We start from the raw sequence: 19787 nt of genomic DNA on the forward strand, positions 1-19787 counted from the left end.
TGTTTTACGTGACACCTTCTACCTCCCGAGTGATTTTGGGTTTTCCTTGGATGGTGAAGCACAATTCCCGGATCGATTGGCCGTCTGGGGCCGTGGTGCAGTGGAGCGAAACCTGCCACCGGGAGTGTTTAGGATCCTCGGTTCCTCCCGGGATCACGGCTAAGGAGGAGGTTAAAATCCCTCCCAATCTGACGGCGGTGCCAGGGGAGTACCATGATCTGGCTGACGTCTTCAGCAAAGATCTGGCACTCACTCTTCCACCGCACCGACCGTACGATTGTGCCATTGATTTGATTCCGGACGTTGAGTACCCGTCCAGTAGACTGTACAACCTCTCCCGTCCGGAACGCGAATCAATGGAGACCTACATCCGGGACTCCTTGGCCGCCGGGTTGATCCGGAACTCCACCTTCCCGATGGGTGCTGGTTTCTTTTTTGTGGGCAAGAAAGACGGCGGACTCCGTCCATGCATCGATTACAGGGGATTGAACAAGATCACGGTTCGCAATCGATACCCATTGCCCCTCTTGGATTCGGTGTTCACACCCCTGCATGGAGCCAAAATATTCACCAAACTCGATCTTAGGAATGCGTACCACCTAGTTCGGATCCGGAAGGGAGACGAATGGAAGACGGCATTTAACACCCCGTTAGGTCATTTTGAGTACCTGGTCATGCCGTTTGGTCTCACCAATGCGCCCGCGACGTTCCAAGCATTGGTTAACGACGTCTTGCGGGACTTCCTGCATCAGTTTGTCTTCGTATATCTGGATGATATACTCATCTTTTCCCCGGATCCTGAGACCCATGTCCGGCATGTACGTCAGGTCCTACAGCGGTTGTTAGAAAACCGGCTGTTTGTGAAGGGCGAGAAGTGTGAGTTCCACCGCACTTCTTTGTCCTTCTTGGGGTTTATCATCTCCTCCAACTCCGTCGCCCCGGATCCAGCCAAGGTTGCGGCGGTGAGGGATTGGCCCCAACCAAAAAGCCGTAGGAAGCTGCAACAGTTCCTCGGCTTTGCAAACTTCTACAGGAGGTTCATTAAGGGTTACAGTCAGGTTGTTAGCCCCCTGACCGCCCTGACCTCCACTAAAGTCCCCTTCACCTGGTCGGACCGGTGCGAGGCCGCGTTTAAGGAGTTGAAACGCCGATTTTCGTCTGCGCCAGTTCTGGTGCAGCCTGATCCTACTCGCCAGTTTGTAGTGGAGGTGGACGCCTCAGACTCAGGAATAGGAGCCGTGCTGTCCCAGAGCGGGGAGTCCGATAAGGTTCTCCATCCTTGTGCCTACTATTCCCGCAGGTTGACCCCCGCTGAACGGAATTATGATGTGGGCAATCGAGAACTCCTCGCGGTGAAGGAGGCTCTGGAAGAGTGGAGACAGCTGTTGGAGGGAGCTACGGGGCCTTTCACGGTTTTTACGGACCACCGGAACCTGGAGTACATCCGGACCGCCAAGCGGCTGAACCCCAGGCAAGCCCGCTGGTCCCTGTTCTTCGCGCGCTTTGACTTCCGGATCACCTACCGCCCCGGGACCAGGAATCAACGATCCGATGCATTGTCCCGGGTGCACGAAGAGGAGGCCAAGGCCGAGTTGTCGGACCCCATCGACACCATCCTTCCCGAGTCCACTGTCGTGGCCACCCTCACCTGGGACGTGGAGGAGATCGTCCGGGAGGCCCAGGCAAAGAACCCGGACCCGGGAGACGGTCCGAAGAACAAACTCTACGTCCCACCAGAGGCTAGGGCTGCCGTCTTGGACTTCTGCCACGGATCCAAGCTCTCCTGTCATCCCGGAGTGCGTAGGACCGTGGCAGTAGTCCAGCAGCGCTTCTGGTGGGCGTCACTGGAGGCCGACGTCCGGGACTACGTCCAGGCCTGTACCACCTGTGCCAGGGGCAAGGCGGACCATCACAAGACCAGGGGTCTACTCCAACCCCTGCCTGTGCCTCATCGTCCCTGGTCCCACATCGGCCTGGACTTCGTCACGGGCCTCCCGCCGTCCCAGGGCAACACCGCCATACTGATGATAGTGGACCGGTTCTCCAAGGCGGCCCACTTCGTGGCCCTCCCGAAGCTCCCGACGGCCCAGGAGACGGCAGACCTCCTGGTCCACCACGTCGTGCGTCTGCATGGGATACCGTCGGACATCGTCTCGGATCGTGGTCCCCAGTTTTCCTCGCAAGTCTGGAGGAGTTTTTGTAAGGAGCTGGGGGCCACCGTACGGCTCTCGTCCGGGTATCACCCACAGACGAACGGCCAGGCAGAGCGGGCGAACCAGGACCTTGAACAGGCTCTTCGCTGTGTCACCTCCGCGCACCCGGCGGCCTGGAGTAACCATCTGGCCTGGATCGAGTACGCTCACAACAGCCAAGTATCTTCTGCCACCGGCCTCTCCCCCTTTGAAGCGTGTCTGGGCTACCAGCCCCCATTATTCCCACTTGTGGAGGGAGAGGTCGGGGTACCCTCGGTCCAGGCCCACCTGCGGAGGTGCCGCCGGGTGTGGCGGACCGCCCACTCTGCCCTGTTGCGGGCCCGGACGAGGGCCAAGGCCCATGCAGATCGCCGGCGTTCCCCGGCCCCTGCATACCAACCGGGGCAGGAGGTGTGGTTATCCACCAAGGACATCCCGCTCCAGGTGACATCCCACAAACTAAAGGACCGTTTCATCGGGCCATTCCCCATCGCCAAAATCCTCAGTCCGGCCGCAGTGAAGCTGACTCTCCCGGCTTCACTGCAGATCCATCCGGTTTTTCATGTTTCTAAACTCAAGTCATACCACACCTCACCACTCTGCACCCCTGGACCCGACCCACCTCCTGCCCGGATCATCGACGGGAAGCCGGCATGGACTGTTCGTCGGCTCCTGGACGTCCGTCGGAAGGGTCTGGGTTTTCAGTACTTGGTGGACTGGGAGGGTTACGGACCCGAAGAACGCTCCTGGGTGAAGAGGAGCTTCATCCTGGACCCGGCCCTTCTGGTCGATTTCCACCACCGACACCCGGACAAGCCTGGTTGGGCGCCAGGAGGCGCCCGTTGAGGGGGGGGTCCTGTTGTGTGGGCCGCTGAAGAGGAGGTACTGCTGGCCCACCACCACCAGATGGCGCCCTGCTTGGAGTGCGGGCTTCAAGCACAAGAGGGCGCCAGAGCCACTGGGAGTGACAGCTGTCACTCATCCTCAACACCAGCTGTCACTCATTCATCTCATCACCATCACCATAAAGGCCGGACGGCAACTCCACCTCCTCGCCGAGAAATCTTCTACGACTAGAGGTAGCCTTCTCTGCTGTGATTACTGTTAATCTAATATTGTTCTGTGTGCAGTCGCATGCCCGTGAAGACCCAGGAGAGGGACAAACGGGAGCTGCACGAGTAAAGACGTTCCTGGAGGTGGAGGTTATCCCTCCCGGAGGAATTACTTATAAAGGTTGCTGGGTGTGAGGACTCACACTCACCACCTTCTGTTTCTGTCTGCCAGCAGTACCAGGGCCGACAACGGAGGACAGAGACCACCTGGGGACTCAGGGCTTGGCGGCTTCGGTGTTCTTCAGGCCGTTGGTGGTAGAAGCGGTGTGGGCCCCGGCTCTTCGTTCATCCGAGGTCTCCTATCTTCAAGCCTGCCCGCAGTCCTCCTGTGTATGATTGGCATCATTATTCTTGTTTATATTCCGTTGTGTTCTTTCGCAACATTAAATTGTTACTCCTTTTCTTATCCATTGTCCGTTCATTTGCGCCCCCTGTTGTGGGTCCGTGTTACGACACCTTCCCAACAGTAGATTCATGGTGCAAGAGACTTTTTTCTACATCTATGCAAGTCACATGTGTACCAATTTTCATGTCCCTACTCCAAAAAAAAAAAACCCTTTGGGGAGGGGTTTTTGAAATTTTCAAGGGGGCGCTATTGAGGCACTTTGCCCCGCCCATGGGCGAGGCCCCTATGAATTGTAGGAGGTTGTCATGCTTGACCTGTGTATCAATTTTCATGATGATATGACAAAATTAAAGCCGTCAAAAGGAAGAACGTAATTTCATGGCGAATGGGCAATATTCGGCACGCCGCCACACGGACGCCATTACTCGTAACTTCACAGCGTTCATCGCCTATGTTCACCAATTTGTTCTGCATGTTTTAGAAGTGGAATGAAGTTGATTGGGTTAAGTATGTGACATCAGGACCTCTTAAAGTAAAAATAGGACATTTCCTGCAACCACCGGGGGGCGCTATGGCGCAGGTGGGAACTTAAGATATGTAGACGTTCAGGGCGGAGCCCTCATCATGTCCAGCAAGTTTGAAGGATCTACGATGAAGTATGTGAGCGTGACAGCCGTTCTAAGTGAAATGGTGCTTTTGACTTAATTAGAATCTTTTGATAACTTTTGATCACCATTGTGTTGTGATGATTTTGACCAAATTTGAAAACAATCGGATGAAATCCCTAGGATGAGTTTGTTCAAATGTAAGTAGTGGAAATGGCCAAAAATGGCAAAAATTTGCTCAAAATCGAAACTTAAAATCAAAATGGCCGACTTCCTGTCGATATTTCACCATGACAGTAAGAGACTTTTTCGTGCGTCCTGGCATGGTAAATATGTGTACCGAATTTCGTGAGGCTATGACGAAAAAAGCCCAATGCGGAGGGGTTTTTGAAAATTTCTAGGGGGCGCTATTTCGCGATTTTTCTGCGACCATGTGCGAGGCCCCCAAAATATCGAATTTCGGATCCGGCCGGACGACTTTGGAAAGTTTGGTGAGTTTTTGAGCATGGGAAGAGGCCGAAATTTCGATTTCAAGAGTGAGAATAATAATAATAATAACTATGACTGCAAGCAGTCATATACGGGCCCTCGTTCCGCACGACCGCCTACCCAGGGCAGTGTGTTCTCTTGTGACCAGATGTGGGCATGTGCGTACAGGGGCAACCACTCATCCCACAGTTCAAATTTCAAGCAAATCACACAATGCATGAAGGAGTTATGACATGTTGATTGTTCATCCACTAGGGGGCACTCAGTGTACAAACAGAGGGGCTGGGTGTGTTCATGGGCCAACCATCATCATACATGTGAAGTTTCAAGTCAATCAGGCAAAGCATGAAGGAGTTATCATGACTTGATGTTCTATGGCAAAAGGTCAAAATGGCGGCACCATAGCGGCCACACCCTACAACATAGAGAAAAGCTTTCGATAACTTTTGTTCAGTATCATCTTTGGATGCTGTCAAAGAAATTTGAAGTGCATTGGACAAAATCCCTGGGAGGAGTTCGTTCAAATACAACATGTGGAAATCACGCCAAAATGAGAAGAAAATTCAAAATGGCTGACTTCCTGTTTGGAGTAGACTCATGGTGCAAGAGACTTTTTTGTACGTCTATGAAAGTCACACGTGTACCAATTTTCATCTCCCTACTCCAAAAAAAACCCCTATGTGGAGGGGTTTTTGAAAATTTCAAGGGGGCGCTATTGAAGCATTTTGCCCCGCCCATGGGCGACGCCCCTATGAATTGTAAGAGGTTGTCATGCTCGACCTGTGTATCAATTTTCATGATGATGTGACAAAATTAAAGCCGTCAAAATGAAGAACGTAATATCATGGCGAATGGGCAATATTCGGCACGCCGCCACACGGACGCCGTTACTCGTAACTTCACGGCGTTCATCGCCTACGTTCACCAATTTGTTCTGCATGTTTTAGAAGTGGAATGAAGTTGATTGGGTTAAGTATGTGACATCAGGACCTCTTAAAGTAAAAATAGGACATTTCTCGCCACCACCGGGGGGCGCTATGGTGCAGGTGGGAACTTAAGTTATGTAGACATTCAGGGCGGAGCCCTCATCATGTCCAGCAAGTTTGAAGGATCTACGATGATGTATGTGGGCGTGACAGCCGTTCGAAGTGAAATGGCGTGCTCCGAAAAGCTCGCCAAAGTTTGACGACCCCTAGCAGCCACGCCTTTTGACTTAATTAGAATCATGAGCATAATAATAATAATAATAAATAATAATAATAATAATAATAAACAGCGCAATTACAATAGGGTCCTCGTAGGACGTTGCCTATGCGGGCCCTAATAATAATAATAATAATAAATAATAATAATAAACAGCGTAATTACAATAGGGTCCTCGTAGGAAGTTGCCTACTGTGGCCCTAATAATAACTTTCATTCCCCTTCTCTCCGGTGCATATCTCCACCTCTCATTCCAGATGATAATGTCATCAGCAAACCTCATCATTCACTATCTTTCATAAATCTACCTATCAACTGCAGGCATAGGCTACCCCCCCCCGATGACCTTTAATTGGAGTAAGCAGGTTTAGAAAATGAATGAATGTACCAATTAACAGTACTGGAAAATAATCAGCAGGTAAACACTACTGAGTCACAATGTACTTCATGAGCCAGAAGACAATGTTGACATAATCATTAACACTTCATTCTACTAAACGACACTTACAATCCAGCCTCAGTGTACTATGACCTATACAGTATGTATGGTGGCCATCCCAGGGTTATAGCTGTGGCCACGTAGGGGTCAGTGAAGAATTACACAGGGATCAAAATATTTATAAAATGCTCCAGTCATATTGAAAAGTATACCACATTATTTGTCTGATCATAAAGATTCTGAAATGCAATAGTTTAGACTATCTATGACTGAATGTCAAAAACGGGGTCAAAGGTCACTTTCAGTTTCTGCAGAGGTTAAAACTTAAAAGTTGCTCGAATTTAAAAAAATTTGAAAAATAGTGGTTAAGCTAATAGGATTACTAAGTGGAATAGTTTTGACCATGTTGACTATTTCCAAAGTAAAAGTCAAACAAGGTCGACATCCATTGGATTCAGTGACATATGACATAGTTTACTCCCCCACCCCCCATTACTTGATAATAATCACAACAGATGTTTGAGAAAACCATATTTGCTCAACCAGTAATTTGCCTCACTTTTTATCAAAATTAGACCTTCTTCAACTCTGGCCCATGGACTAATAACCATGAGTTACAGTCTTCATTGATCAATACTTTAGTCTAGAAAATGCAAAAATGCCACCTGCAGTTTCCAAAGCCCAAAGTTTAACCTTAAAGTGTTCTCTTTGACCAACAGTCACGTGAACAGCTGTTTGCGTGTTCTCCTTCCTGAGTGGTGCCATGAACGTTTTTGTTATTTTAGAGGTTTTATTTTGGTGCCCAGCACCACTGTTTTTGTGGTGGAAGGAACCTGTGCTGCTTGATATTTGGCCCTGTTGGCACCCGTTCCTGTTGAAATCAGGTTCCTGCTGCAGTAGATACATCATGTCATGCACAAAGTTAAAGAGTGATTCTTCTTTGAGCACGACATGATCAGCTGTGTTTGGATCAGCAGTACAATGGATCTGCATGTACAAATACAACACTGGGTAGTGGACTCATAACCTCATGCAGACGGTGCACGAAAACCTGCTGCAAGCTCTCTAAAGTCACTTCTTCTATCTTTGTCCCGACCAAACCATGTTCTGTCTCTCTCCTCTGCTCTCCGTGATGGTGTTCAAACTACACCCCCCCCCGCCGCACGTGCCTCAGTGGACAAAACCACTTTAAAGCTCGAGTGCTGTAACCGTCCGCACGTAACCCCGTCGAATAAAGTGCTCCCATTCCCTGACATGTCTACTTGATATTAGCCCGGCAATAGGAGGCAGCAGCAATTTCTCCTTGGCACTAGTCGAGGCGATATTGAGTCGGGGAGAAGTGAGGAAGCTGAGGAGGGAGGGGGAGAAGGTGCCGGGGGTTAGTTGCAGATGAGGGAGGAGAATTGAGAGTGTGGCGAGGAAACTGTAGGAACTAAATGTCATAAGTCACACATGATGTTATACGATGGAGACAAACGAGGGAACGTAAGAGAGGAAAGAGGGAAGATCGATGGTGTCTGGAAGAAAGACAAGCACGCTGCTTGAGGTGATGGATTAGCATTAGAGGGGTGAGCAGCTCCAGGGTTTGACAAGACGAAACCTTCAAAGGTTCTGAAAAACCGCCAGTGGAATGACCACAAACTGCTCACTGATATTGTTGCTTTAAAACAGTAAGTAAATAAAACTAATCATTTATCATAAACAATGTTTTTCTAAATTAAGGTCCTGTCGATGCTGAAGGTCATAAATGGGCTGCATTTATGTAGCACTTGTAAGTGCTTTATAGTAATGCCTCACATTCACCCCGATGTGAGGCTGCTGCTATACAAGGCGCTCACTACACATTGGGAGAAACTAGGGGATTTGGGACCTAGGGATTAGCGATTTTCCAGTCAGGCTGGGATTTGAACCAAGGACCCTCTGGTGTCAAGCCCAACGCTTAACAACTAGACCATCACCTCCCAAAAAAGAAGGTCTTCTTTCTTTTTTGATGACTTCACTTCATTTGTAAGAAGGAATATTCATGTTATTCTGTATGTTGTATGTAAGCAAATTCGTCCATGAACGACGTTTTCAATGGGGTCCCAAGTGACTTTTATAATCCAGTCTCGGGATACATGGCTGCCACAAAACATGGGTGATAATCTTCAAAGATTGGGATCAATTAAGAATTTCACAGGGATCACAATTTAAAAATCCTCCAACATATAATCACATTGTTCATCTATTGTAGAGGTTCTAAGCAGGTATAGCTCACAGGAGCTGCAGCAGAAAGATGTAGTTATGGGGATAAAAAATGCAAAAATGGTGACAAAGTCCAGTTTCACTTTGAACACAAATCATAACCCATGATTTTTTTGTTCCAAATTATGCAAATTAATGGTTGCTGTCATCAGTACACTCGGACCTAAAAATACAAAGAATTAAATGAAATGGGAAAAATTGGAAAGCTAAACAAAGTAGGTATCACACAGAGAAAACAGAAGAAAATGATCAAAAAAAGACAATATCTAAATTACAGTGTATAATTCACTGTACAATAAAATAAATAAATAAAATTAAGTATATAAAAATTGTGGATAAAAGATCATAAAAGCCCAGCACTCTGAGTTTATATCTCCACATGGTGATTAGGTCCAAGCAGTATCCCAGACTGTCTCATAAAAACACAGGAACAGTTTTGACTGTTTTGAATTCCTCCTCACCAAAATAAAGGGGCACCAAGGTTATAGTTGTTGAGCCTTTCACCTGCTTTAACCACAAAATGTGATATGGTCAATTAAAAAAAGAAAAAAATCTGTTTTTTTTTTTGTTTTGTTTTGTTTTTTTTTGTTTTGTTTTTTGGTCCCGACCAAAACTGGAGCAACTTTAGTTTTTGACGCCTGCACAAACTCGGATTACCGTTGGTCACCATCTTTGATTTTTTTTTTTTTTAACCTCTTCACTCAGTAACTTTAGCTCATAGATGCTACATAAAATATGTTTTTGATGTGAGAAAACCTTTTAAAATTTGACCCCTGTGTAATCCAGAATTGACTCTTACTGGCTGCAGCCGCCACTCTGAGCTGATAATTTGGATCATATCGGTCTGATATTGGCTAAAATTACTGGATCAGATATTGGAAATTACAAAAACAAAATCTGATCGTTTCTCTGACAAGTCTGCACATCTGAGTCATATTGTGGGATATATACACTGTAAAAAATGTGCTTCATGGGGTTAGAAAAGTATCGTACCTTTTTATTTTTTTCAAAAACTATATGGATTTGATTCATTGTTTTTACGTCAGCCAAGCGTGAACCTTTGTGCGCATGGGTGAGTTTTTCCACGCCTGTCGGTTGCGTCATTCGCCTGTGGGCAGGCTTTGAGTGAGCACTGGTCCACCCCTCTCATCGCTGTTTCATTGCGAGGAAATGGTGGAATGATTTGGGCTTTTTTTCCATCAGACTTTTTTCAGAAACTGTTAGAGACAGGCAGCTGGAAACCATTCGAAAAAATTTATCTGGCTTTCGGTGAAAATTTTACGGGCTTCACAGAGAATAAGGAGTGTTACTACAGCTTTAAGGACGGCCCACAATGGCGCACGACGCGCCGCGCTCTGAGCCGCCATCGAGAGGCAGAAACCACCACATCATTTCTAAACGGATCGCTATATGGAGCCGGGACCGTCGTGTGCAATTTCTCTTGTTATCACAAGAGCTGGACATCAGCCATTTTCCGGCAGATTTCACTTTTAACAAGAGATTTTGGCATGGAAAGCCGCACGGAGGCTTCGCACGTCACGACCGATTCGCTGATGAAGCGAGACAAAGGAACACCTCTGTTTCGGAGTGTTAGAGGACAAGTTCGGACATGCCTATCTCGGCTTTCAGTGCTTACCGGTCGAGTGAGTAAGAGAAATTGTGGAGAGCTGGGCTTGTCCCAACTTGTCCTCTAACACTCTGAAACGGAGGTGTTCCTTTGTCTCGCTTCATCAGCGAATCGGTCGTGATGTGCGAAGCCTCCGCGCGGCTTTCCATGACAAAATCTCTTGTTAAAAGTGAAATCTGCCAGAAAATGGCTGATGTCCAACTCTTGTAATAATCAGAGAAATTACACACGATGGTCCCGGCTCCACACAGCCATCCGTTTAGAAATGATGTGGTGGTTTCTGCCTCTCGATGGCGGCTCGGAGCGCGGCGCGCCGTGCGCCATTGTGGGCCGTGCTTAAAGCTGTAGTAACACTCCTTATTCTCTGTGAAGCCTGTAAAATTTTCACCGAAAGCCAGATAAATTTTTCGAATGGTTTCCAGTTGCCTGTCTCTAACAGTTTCTGAAAAAATTCTGATGGAAAAAAAGCCCAAATCATTCCGCCATTTCCTCGCAATGAAACAACAACGAGAGGGGTGGAGCAGTGCTCACTCAAAGCCTGCCCACAGGCGAATGACGCAACTGACAGGCGTGGATAAACTCACGCATGCGCACGAAGGTTCAAGCTTGGCTGACGTAAAAACATATGAATCAAATCCATATAGTTTTTGAAAAAATTAAAAAGGTGTTGTGTGGGCCACCAGAAGAGGAGGTACTGCTGGCCCACCACCAGAGGGCACCCTGCCTGAAGTGCGGGCTTCAGGCATGAGAGGGCGCTGCCGACACAGACACAGCCGGGGGTGACAGCTGTCACTCATTATCTCATGACAGCTGTCATCCATCTACACTTCATCATTCCACTCCATAAAAACCAGACGTCATCTCCACCTCGTTGCCGAGATATCATCTACCTGTGAAGGTAATATTCTCAGCCATAACACTAAACTGTGTCTTAGTCTGAACTCTTTTTGCAGCCGCTTTCCTGTGGTGTTCCTTATCTGAGAGATTGGCGTTTGGTGTGATCAGCGACGGCTTCGCTTCACACCCCAACCACATAAGTGGTTAGACAGGAGCTGCACGAGTGTGTATTAGAGGTTGAGGTGGAATTCCCACCATTGTTGTTACTGGGTGTGCATGCACCCACATCTGACTGTTTTTGCTCCTCGCCAGCAGTACCAGATCCGACACTCGGAGATGGTGGCCACCTGGGGACTCGGAACTTGGCGGCTCCAGTATTCTCCAGGTTCGGTGGCGGAGGAAATCGTGTGGTTCCGGTTCTTCTCAGGACAGACGTCTTCTATCCTCGAGCCTGCCCACACATCACCTTTGTGGATTGACTGTTTGCTCAAATTCTGTAATCCTCTGTGTTTTTGTTGTGCTCTTTCACAACAGTAAAGTGTTCATATTCGACTCTTTCATTGTCCGATCATTTACGCCCCCTGTTGTGGGTCCGTGTCACTACACTTTCCCAACAAAAGGTGCGATACTTTTCTAACAGACCTTGTATGTCACCATGTCTTTTAGGTCCTTCCTTAGGGCTTGCCCCCCCCATATCCCCACCTTTATAAGCATTTTTCTTTTTTGCCTTTCAGCTTCTGGGGGAGCTCCACCCCCAGACCCCCTAATGACAGCTTTCTTAACCCCCTGCCACTTTGAGCATTTTTTTTAATGTAGATGTAAATTAATATTCAAAGTTTTCAGCTAGTTGACAGTAGGGCTGTACAATATGGCCAAATTATCGGCTCTTAATATTGTCACATCACTATGATATATGATATGACTATGATTTGACACAAAGTGCAGCAACACTGAAATTTAAACATTGTTAAACAAAACAGTAATAATACCACACTCATTTTGCAGTCATCATAATGTTAGGATACTGTGACCTCCAAAAGTATTGGAACATTTGGTCTTTCACACATTTTAATTTGTTCATGCCATTTCAAATACAAGAAATACAAAATAAAAAAGAATAAACATTTCTAAAATTATCTTCCTCAAACTCAAACTGAAAGCAAATCTCTAAAACTTGATAAAACCTGTAAATAATAATCAGTTTTATTGCCAGTTTTTTTCAGGCAAGTCAGGGGATGGAAACATGAACATTTCCAAGTTACTGAATATGTCCTGGAATTTATTTACATGAATTATGAAGAAATACAAAGTTTCTTTCACCAAAATACCAAATCTAGGCTTTCATCTCAGATGTACTTCCTGGCAAATTGTAGTTGAACGTTCAGGTCTTCTTTTTAAGAAAATCCTCTACACCACTTCATCAGGAAGCTGGATTTTATATTTTTAATTCATCCATCCATTTTCTTCCGCTTTATCCGGAGTCGGGTCGCGGGGGCAGCAGCTCACGCAAAGCCGCCCAGACCTCCTGATCCACACACACTTCCCCCAGCTCCTCCGGGGGACCCCTAAGGCGTTCCCAAGCCAGCCGAGAGATGTAGTCCCTCCAGCGTGTCCTGGGTCTTCCCTGGGGCCTCCTCCCAATGGGACGTGCCCGGAACACCTCTCCAGCGAGGCGAGAGGGGCCATCCAGAAAAGATGCCCGAGCCACCTCAACTGACTCCTTTCGACGTGGAGGAGCAGCGGCTCGACTCCGAGCTCCTCCCGAGTGACCGAGCTCTTCACCCTATCTCCAAGGGAGCGCCCAACCACCCCGCGGAGGAAACTCATCTCGGCCGCTTGTACTCATGATCTCATTCTTTCGGTCATGAGCCAAATCTCATGATCATAGGTGAGTATCGGAACGTAGATCGATCGGTAAATCGAGAGCTTTGCCCCCCTACTCAGCTCTCTCTTCACCACGACAGTCCGATACAGCGACCGCATCACTGCAGATGCTGCACCAATCCGTCTATCGATTTCACGCTCCATCCGTCCCTCACTCGTGAACAAGACCCCAAGATACTTAAACTCCTCCACTTGAGGCAAGGACACTCCACCGACCTGAAGAGGGCAAAGCACCTTTTTCCGGTCGAGAACCATGGCCTTGGATTTGGAGGTGCTGATTTTCATCCCGGACACTTCACACTCGGCTGCAAACCACCCCAGTACACGCTGAAGGTCCTGATTTGACGAAGCCAACAGAACCACATCATCCGCAAACCAGACCCCCCTCTACACCCTGGCTGCGCCTAGAAATTCTGTCCATAAAAATGATGAACAGAACCGGTGACAAAGGGCAGCCCTGGCAGAGGCCAACGTGCACTGGAAACAGGTTTGTCTTACTACCGGCAATGCGAACCAAGCTCCTGCTGCAGTCGTACAGGGACCGGATAGCCCTTAGCAAAGGACCCCGGACCCCGTACTCCCGGAGCACCCCCCACAGGGTGCCCCGAGGGACACGGTCGAACGCCTTCTCCAGATCCACAAAACACATGTGGACTGGTTGGGCGAACTCCCATGAACTCTCGAGCATCCGATGGAGTGTGTAGAGCTGGTCCAGTGTGCCGCGACCAGGACGAAAACCACACTGCTCCTCCTGAATCCGAGGTTCGACCATCGGTCGAATTCTCCTCTCCAGTACTCTGGAATAGACCTTACCGGGGAGGCTGAGGAGTGTGATCCCCCTATAGTTGGAACACACCCTCTGGTCCCCCTTCTTAAACAGAGGGACCACCACCCCAGTCTGCCAGTCCAAAGGCATTGTCCCCGATCGCCACGCGATGCTGCAGAGGCGTGTCAGCCAAGACAGTCCCACAACATCCAGAGACTTAAGGTACTCAGGATGGATTTCATCCACCCCAGGAGCCTTGCCACCGAGGAGCTTTCTAACCACCTTGGTGACTTCAACCTGGGTAATGGATGAGTCCACCTCTGAGTCCCCAGTCTCTGCTTCCTCTTCGGAAGACGTGATGATGGGATTGAGGAGATCCTCGAAGTATTCCTTCCACCGCCCGACAACATCCCCAGTCAGGGTCAACAGCTCCCCACCTGCACCGTAAACAGTGCTGGTGGAGAGCTGCTTCCGCCTCCTGAGGCGTCGGACGGTTTGCCAGAATCTCTTCGAGGCCGACCAATAGTCCTCCTCCATGGCCTCCCTGAACTCCTCCCAGACCCGAGTTTTTGCCTCTGCAACCGCATGGGCTGCGGCATGCTTGGCCTGCCAGTACCCGTCAGCTGCCTCCGGGGTCCCACCTACCAACGAAGATAAGTAGGACTCCTTCTTCAGCTTGACGGCATCCCTTACTTCCGGCGTCCACCACCGGGTTCGGGGATTGCTGCCGCGACAGGCACCAGAGACCTTGCGACCACAGCTACGAGCGGCCGCATCGACAATGGAGGTGGAGAAAATGGTCCACTTGGACTCCATGTCTCCAACCTCCCCCGGGATCTGGGAGAAGCTCTCCCGGAGGTGGGAGTTGAAGACCGCAATGACAGAGGGTTCCACCAGTTGTTCCCAGCAGACCCTCACGATACGTTTGGGCCTGCCAGGTCTGACCGGCTTCCTCCCCGCCCAGCGGATCCAACTCACCACCAGGTGGTGATCGGGCAACAGCTCTGCCCCTCTCTTCACTCGAGTGTCCAAGACATGTGGCCGAAGATCAGATGATACGACTACAAAGTCGATCATCGACCTCCGGCTCAGGGCGTCCTGGTGCCACGTGCACTTATGGACACCCGTGCTCGAACATGGTGTTCGTGATGGACAAACTGTGACTAGCATAAACGTCCAACAACTGAACACCATTCGGGTTCAGATCGGGGAGGCCGTGCTTCCCGATCACCCCCCTCCAGGTCTCACTGTCATCGCCCACGTGGGCATTGAAATCCCCCAGGAGAACAATGGAGTCCCCAGTCGGAGCGCTATCTAGTACCCCTCCCAGGGACTCCAAGAAGGTCGGGTACTCTGCACTGCCGCTCGGCCCGTAGGCCGAGACAACGGTGAGAGACCTGTCCCCGACCCGAAGGCGTAGGGACACGACCCTCTCGTTCACTGGAGTGAACTCCAACACATGGCAACTGAGCTGTGGAGCAATAATCAATGCGACCCCAGCTCTCTGCCTCTCCCCGTGGGCAACGCCAGAAAAATGAAGCGTCCAGCCTCTCTCCAGGAGTTGGGTACCAGAGCCCAAGCTGTGCGTGGAGGTGAGCCCGACTATCTCTAGTCGGTATCTCTCAACCTCCCGCACAAGCTCAGGCTCCTTCCCCCCCAGCGAGGTGACATTCCACATCCCAACAGCCAGGGGCTGTGAGCATGGACCGGGCCTCCGGGCCACCCGCCCTCGACCGCCACCCAATCCTCTCTGCACCCGACCCCCATGGCCCCCTCTGCAGGTGGTGAACCCACAGGAGGGCAGGCCCACGTTGCTCTTTTGGGCTGAGCCCGGCCGGGCCCCATGGGCTAAGGCTCGACCACCAGGCGCTCGCGCGCGAGCCCCAACCCCAGGCCTGGCTCCAGGGTGGGGCCCTGGAGTCTTCTTTTGGAGTCTTCTTTTATTTTTAATTCATTTATATAAAGTTGTAGACATTTGCTTTCAGTTTAAGGAAGATAATTTTAGATTTATTTACTTATTTGTATTTGAAATGGCATAAACAAAAATGTGTAAAATGCCAAGTGTTCTCGTACTTTTGAGTACAGTTGAGAAACACTTCCATGGCATGTGGATGTCACTCAGAGAGCAAAATTAAGACGTTATTTAATTCCTTCAGACAGCAAAATTAAGAGGTTATCTAATTATCAGCTGCCTGCTTGTTTAAAAAACACTGGAGACACAGGTATATATAAGACAACCCAAATTACAGGAGAAATGCAGCTTTTAACAACCTGGACCTCATTTCTGGCATAAAATGCGATCGTTTACGCACCAATATTAACTTTGGTGTCATTCGACATATTCGACAAACGACATGTTCAGTTCAAATCTGAGGCAAACACTTTTCTTCTTCTACTAAGGTGGATTAGAACCTTTTGTGGTACACAGCACCAACTACTGGACAGGAGGAACCTAGCGGTCGATGTGACTCACTGATTTCAAAATACAGCTCTTTCAGCCACATGTGCGGTGACGTGACATGCCAATCATCTGTGTCCAATCAGATCTCAGGGGAGTCCAGTGCAACCCTGCTCTCCATCCATGCCAGGAAGTGTTTGACAGTTGACATTTCCTGTTTCACTGTGGACTCAAAATTTGGCACTTTCTGTTTGGGACTCCCTGTACCACGAGTGAGCTTCACGCTGCGGCGCTTCACTCGTATCATTTAAATTGGAGAGTATTTTCAACATGAAAAATGTTTTTACATGTTCACATTTTAGTAAGTTGATAACTTACAAAATTGTTCAAAATATTTATATAAAAAAAACAGTTGATCACAGGTTCACAGTGGCTTTAAAATAAACGGAATTTATTCTGACGTACGTGAAATAAGTTCTAATAACAAAAAGAATAACAAAACAAAAAACTTTAAGATATCAGTTTGCATGGACATTTCTGAGCAGAATGGAGATAAAATAAAGAAGTTGGAATAATTAAAATGAAATATGTTGTCCACTTAATCACTCTTCGTGATCACACTTAATCAGGAAATCTTTGGTTTAATTTAATTATCCTTGCATAGAACAATGATAAACCGCTTAACTAAATGCTTTGCTAATGTTGAGTTAATCTGGCTAGAAAATGCTTGTGGCAGTGATTTAGCAATGGCTGAGTTGGAATTACTTAAAAATATCCATGTAAATAGTTACCTTAATTTTTGTATGTTGAGCAGTGTAATATTTTTTAGAGTGTATTGTATGTTTGAGGAGCAGCATATATACAAGTTCCACAGGTTCTGGTGATGTATGTTAGGTGTGCAAACTGTGTCCAGACAAATGTGTGCGTTAACAAGTGAGTTATTTTGAGATGAGATATCAGACTGGTATCGGCAGATACTGAAGGTTCCAGTAGCAGTATGGTGGTATCGCGCATGTACATTTGATTTCTCAAATTACTCAACAAATTCTTTGATCTTTGCAGATATGTTTTAGGTTCTAGCAGCTCCTTCATGTTTGGCTCTTACCTGCTGAATGTGAAATGTAAAAGTCGTTTGTGTGAGCAGGAGCACTGTGCGAAGTTATTGGCAGGAGTGTGCCGTGGGAACAAAGCCAGAGTATTTATTAATTCATTTATTTATTTATTTGTCATTTTTAAAACCCAGGCATCTTGGCTCTTGGTTTTCATTAAAGGATTGAGTCTGGATCTTCGTCTTTATTCATTCTAACTGTAGCTCGTTCATGACGCGTGCCATTAAAGAACAAATTAGGTGTTTGGACTTAAGAATTAATTTCATGAATTGCAATGTTGAAAATGTTCCAGTACGCTGATTGTGATCTGGGGTTAATCGTTGTGTTTCCTCGCTGCACAGGTGGCCTCCATGGACTTGATGGCTGTGAAACGTTCCCAACTCTACGGCATGGCCAACAATCCTTACTCCGGCCCCCAACATTCAGGGGGCGGGCCTTATCCCCCTAGCCAGCCATACACATCGCCCCCGCCCCACCGATATCCAATGAGCATGCAGGGGAGGGGCCAGATGGGCCTGGGCGGGCTGCAGTATCCTCAACAGCAGGTATGCTAACACACCAAACATCAACGAGCTGGACGCCTCTGCAGGTTCGCTCCGGATGTCGGCGCTGATACTATGAGCAATTTTACGTTTGGATGTTTGCTTCTCACCGTGAACATTCTCTTGTGATTTTAACCTGAAGTCTTGTTCATCTTAAGGCCTGAAATTCCAGGCAGCATGTGTCACATGATGGCATGTGGCGTGGCGGTCGAGTCCCTCGCCGTCTCACCCTGGTTTGATGCCGTGTGGCACGGTCTGTGTTTGTGTGAGGAATCGTTATCTGTGTGCTCTGTGTGTATGTACGTGTGTGTTCTCTCTGCGTGCTTGTGTGTGTAGTACAGTGCTGTCTGCAGCAGAGTCGACCCACGTCACAGTCTGTGCTGCACAATGGGCCTGTGTCGGAGACAATAGTGCTTTTGTCTGCTTTATTGAGTGTTAAGTAAATCTCATTTGGATGGGAAACGTGTGTGTCTGTGTGTGTGTGTCTGTATGTATGTGGCTGTGAGATCAAATGAGAGAAAAAAATTTAACCTACATGACAACATCACAGTGATTTATGAGTAGGGATATACATATATATAAACTGTATATGACAAATTTTAATATCTAATCACATGATAACACATGACAAAATATAAAATCTTCTGGCTTTTTTGTGTTTGATGAAGATATAATAATAATAATAATTTCTTTAAATTTATTTCAATAAAAATGAATGCCAGAAAGACAAAATGGGTATTTCTTGGCTCTGGAAAAGCCGAGGCATAAAATAAGATAAATCACTCTATCCCCTCCACAGTGTTGAACACAATAATTAAACAACAATGAATGTTGTCATCTTATAACTCACTAAACAAAAACGGAATAGTCAGAATTAACTGATTGAATTCTGGTGAACTTTGGTGCACCCGATTATTTTAAAAAGCATGTTTCTTTTACAAAGGTAATTGTCCTATAGACCTGTCTCCCATCTTCTGGACATGTCTGGACTTGTTGTAGGGAACAATCTCATCATCACATGCATGATGGGAATTAGGAGTAGGTGTAGTTGAAGCTGTATTCAGTTTGAGATGAACTTGTTTTTTCTCATTTCCAAGGCTGAGGTCTGCTGGTCACCAAGGCCATGCCCTCATTGCAGGAGAAAACAAAAATGAGAAATTCACAACAGGACAGCCTATATGTCAGTATACAAGGAATTGACACATTAAATATGGGAAAACGTGATTGTTGAAGAACCTTAGAGGCAGAATCCACCTGGTTGTTAGGTCCAACGTTTATTGCTTCTGCCATCCAACTCCACACCTACAGACTGTTCTTCTGTCAGATCTTTGTGATATTATAGCGTAACAAAAGGTAAAAATTTTCCACAAGGTCCTGGTCACCACAAAAATATTGTTGTCTGTTTCTCCCCTGTGCTACAAAATCTGTCCATCACTTTCTTACATTTGTGCTGATGGCAAAGGTTAAAACTGAGCTTAAGACGAGAAAGACAGAGCGGTTCGTCATTTAACGGTTCTTAGTGAGAATTTGTTCCAGCTGGTGGGCCAGCGAGTGTGGGAGGGGCATAAAGTGTGTGTGGCACCGTCGTGCTTTGGCACCATCGACGTCATTGATGCCAAACGCGTCCTGCAGCCCACCTGGATATTAGGGATGTCCCGATCAGGTTTTTTTTGGCCCCAATCCGATTCCGAGTCATCTGATTTTGAGTATCTGCCAATACCGAGTCCCGATACTTTAAAAAACTGAATGAACAATGAACAAATGCTAAATATATAATAATTTCATTTTAATCACCTTATTTTATTATTTATGACTTAAACAGTGCACTTCTCCTTGAGGTAGCTTGAACAATCAAGTAATAATCTACCAGACTTAAAAAATGTACAAATTTCCATGTTATTTTATTTGTCTAAAAACAAATGTCCAAGTTTCCGTATGCTAAACAACAAATTATCTAATCTGAAATAACAGGTGGTTGTAATTTATAGATGAAA

At 47.3% G+C, this 19787-nt stretch overlaps 1 protein-coding gene across 1 annotated transcript in view; it reads left to right on the forward strand.

Moving 5' to 3' along the window:
- The window catches only part of arid1b (AT rich interactive domain 1B (SWI1-like)), a 417017-nt gene that overhangs the window by 72011 nt on the left and 325219 nt on the right, over positions 1 to 19787 (forward strand). Inside the window, exon 2 of the mRNA XM_034159361.1 lies at positions 17593 to 17796. Coding sequence (XP_034015252.1) covers positions 17593 to 17796 — 204 coding nt within the window. The remainder of the gene's footprint in view (positions 1 to 17592; positions 17797 to 19787) is intronic.

The sequence above is a fragment of the Thalassophryne amazonica genome, chromosome 19 (genome assembly GCF_902500255.1).
Source record: "Thalassophryne amazonica chromosome 19, fThaAma1.1, whole genome shotgun sequence".
Lineage (NCBI taxonomy): Eukaryota > Metazoa > Chordata > Actinopteri > Batrachoidiformes > Batrachoididae > Thalassophryne > Thalassophryne amazonica.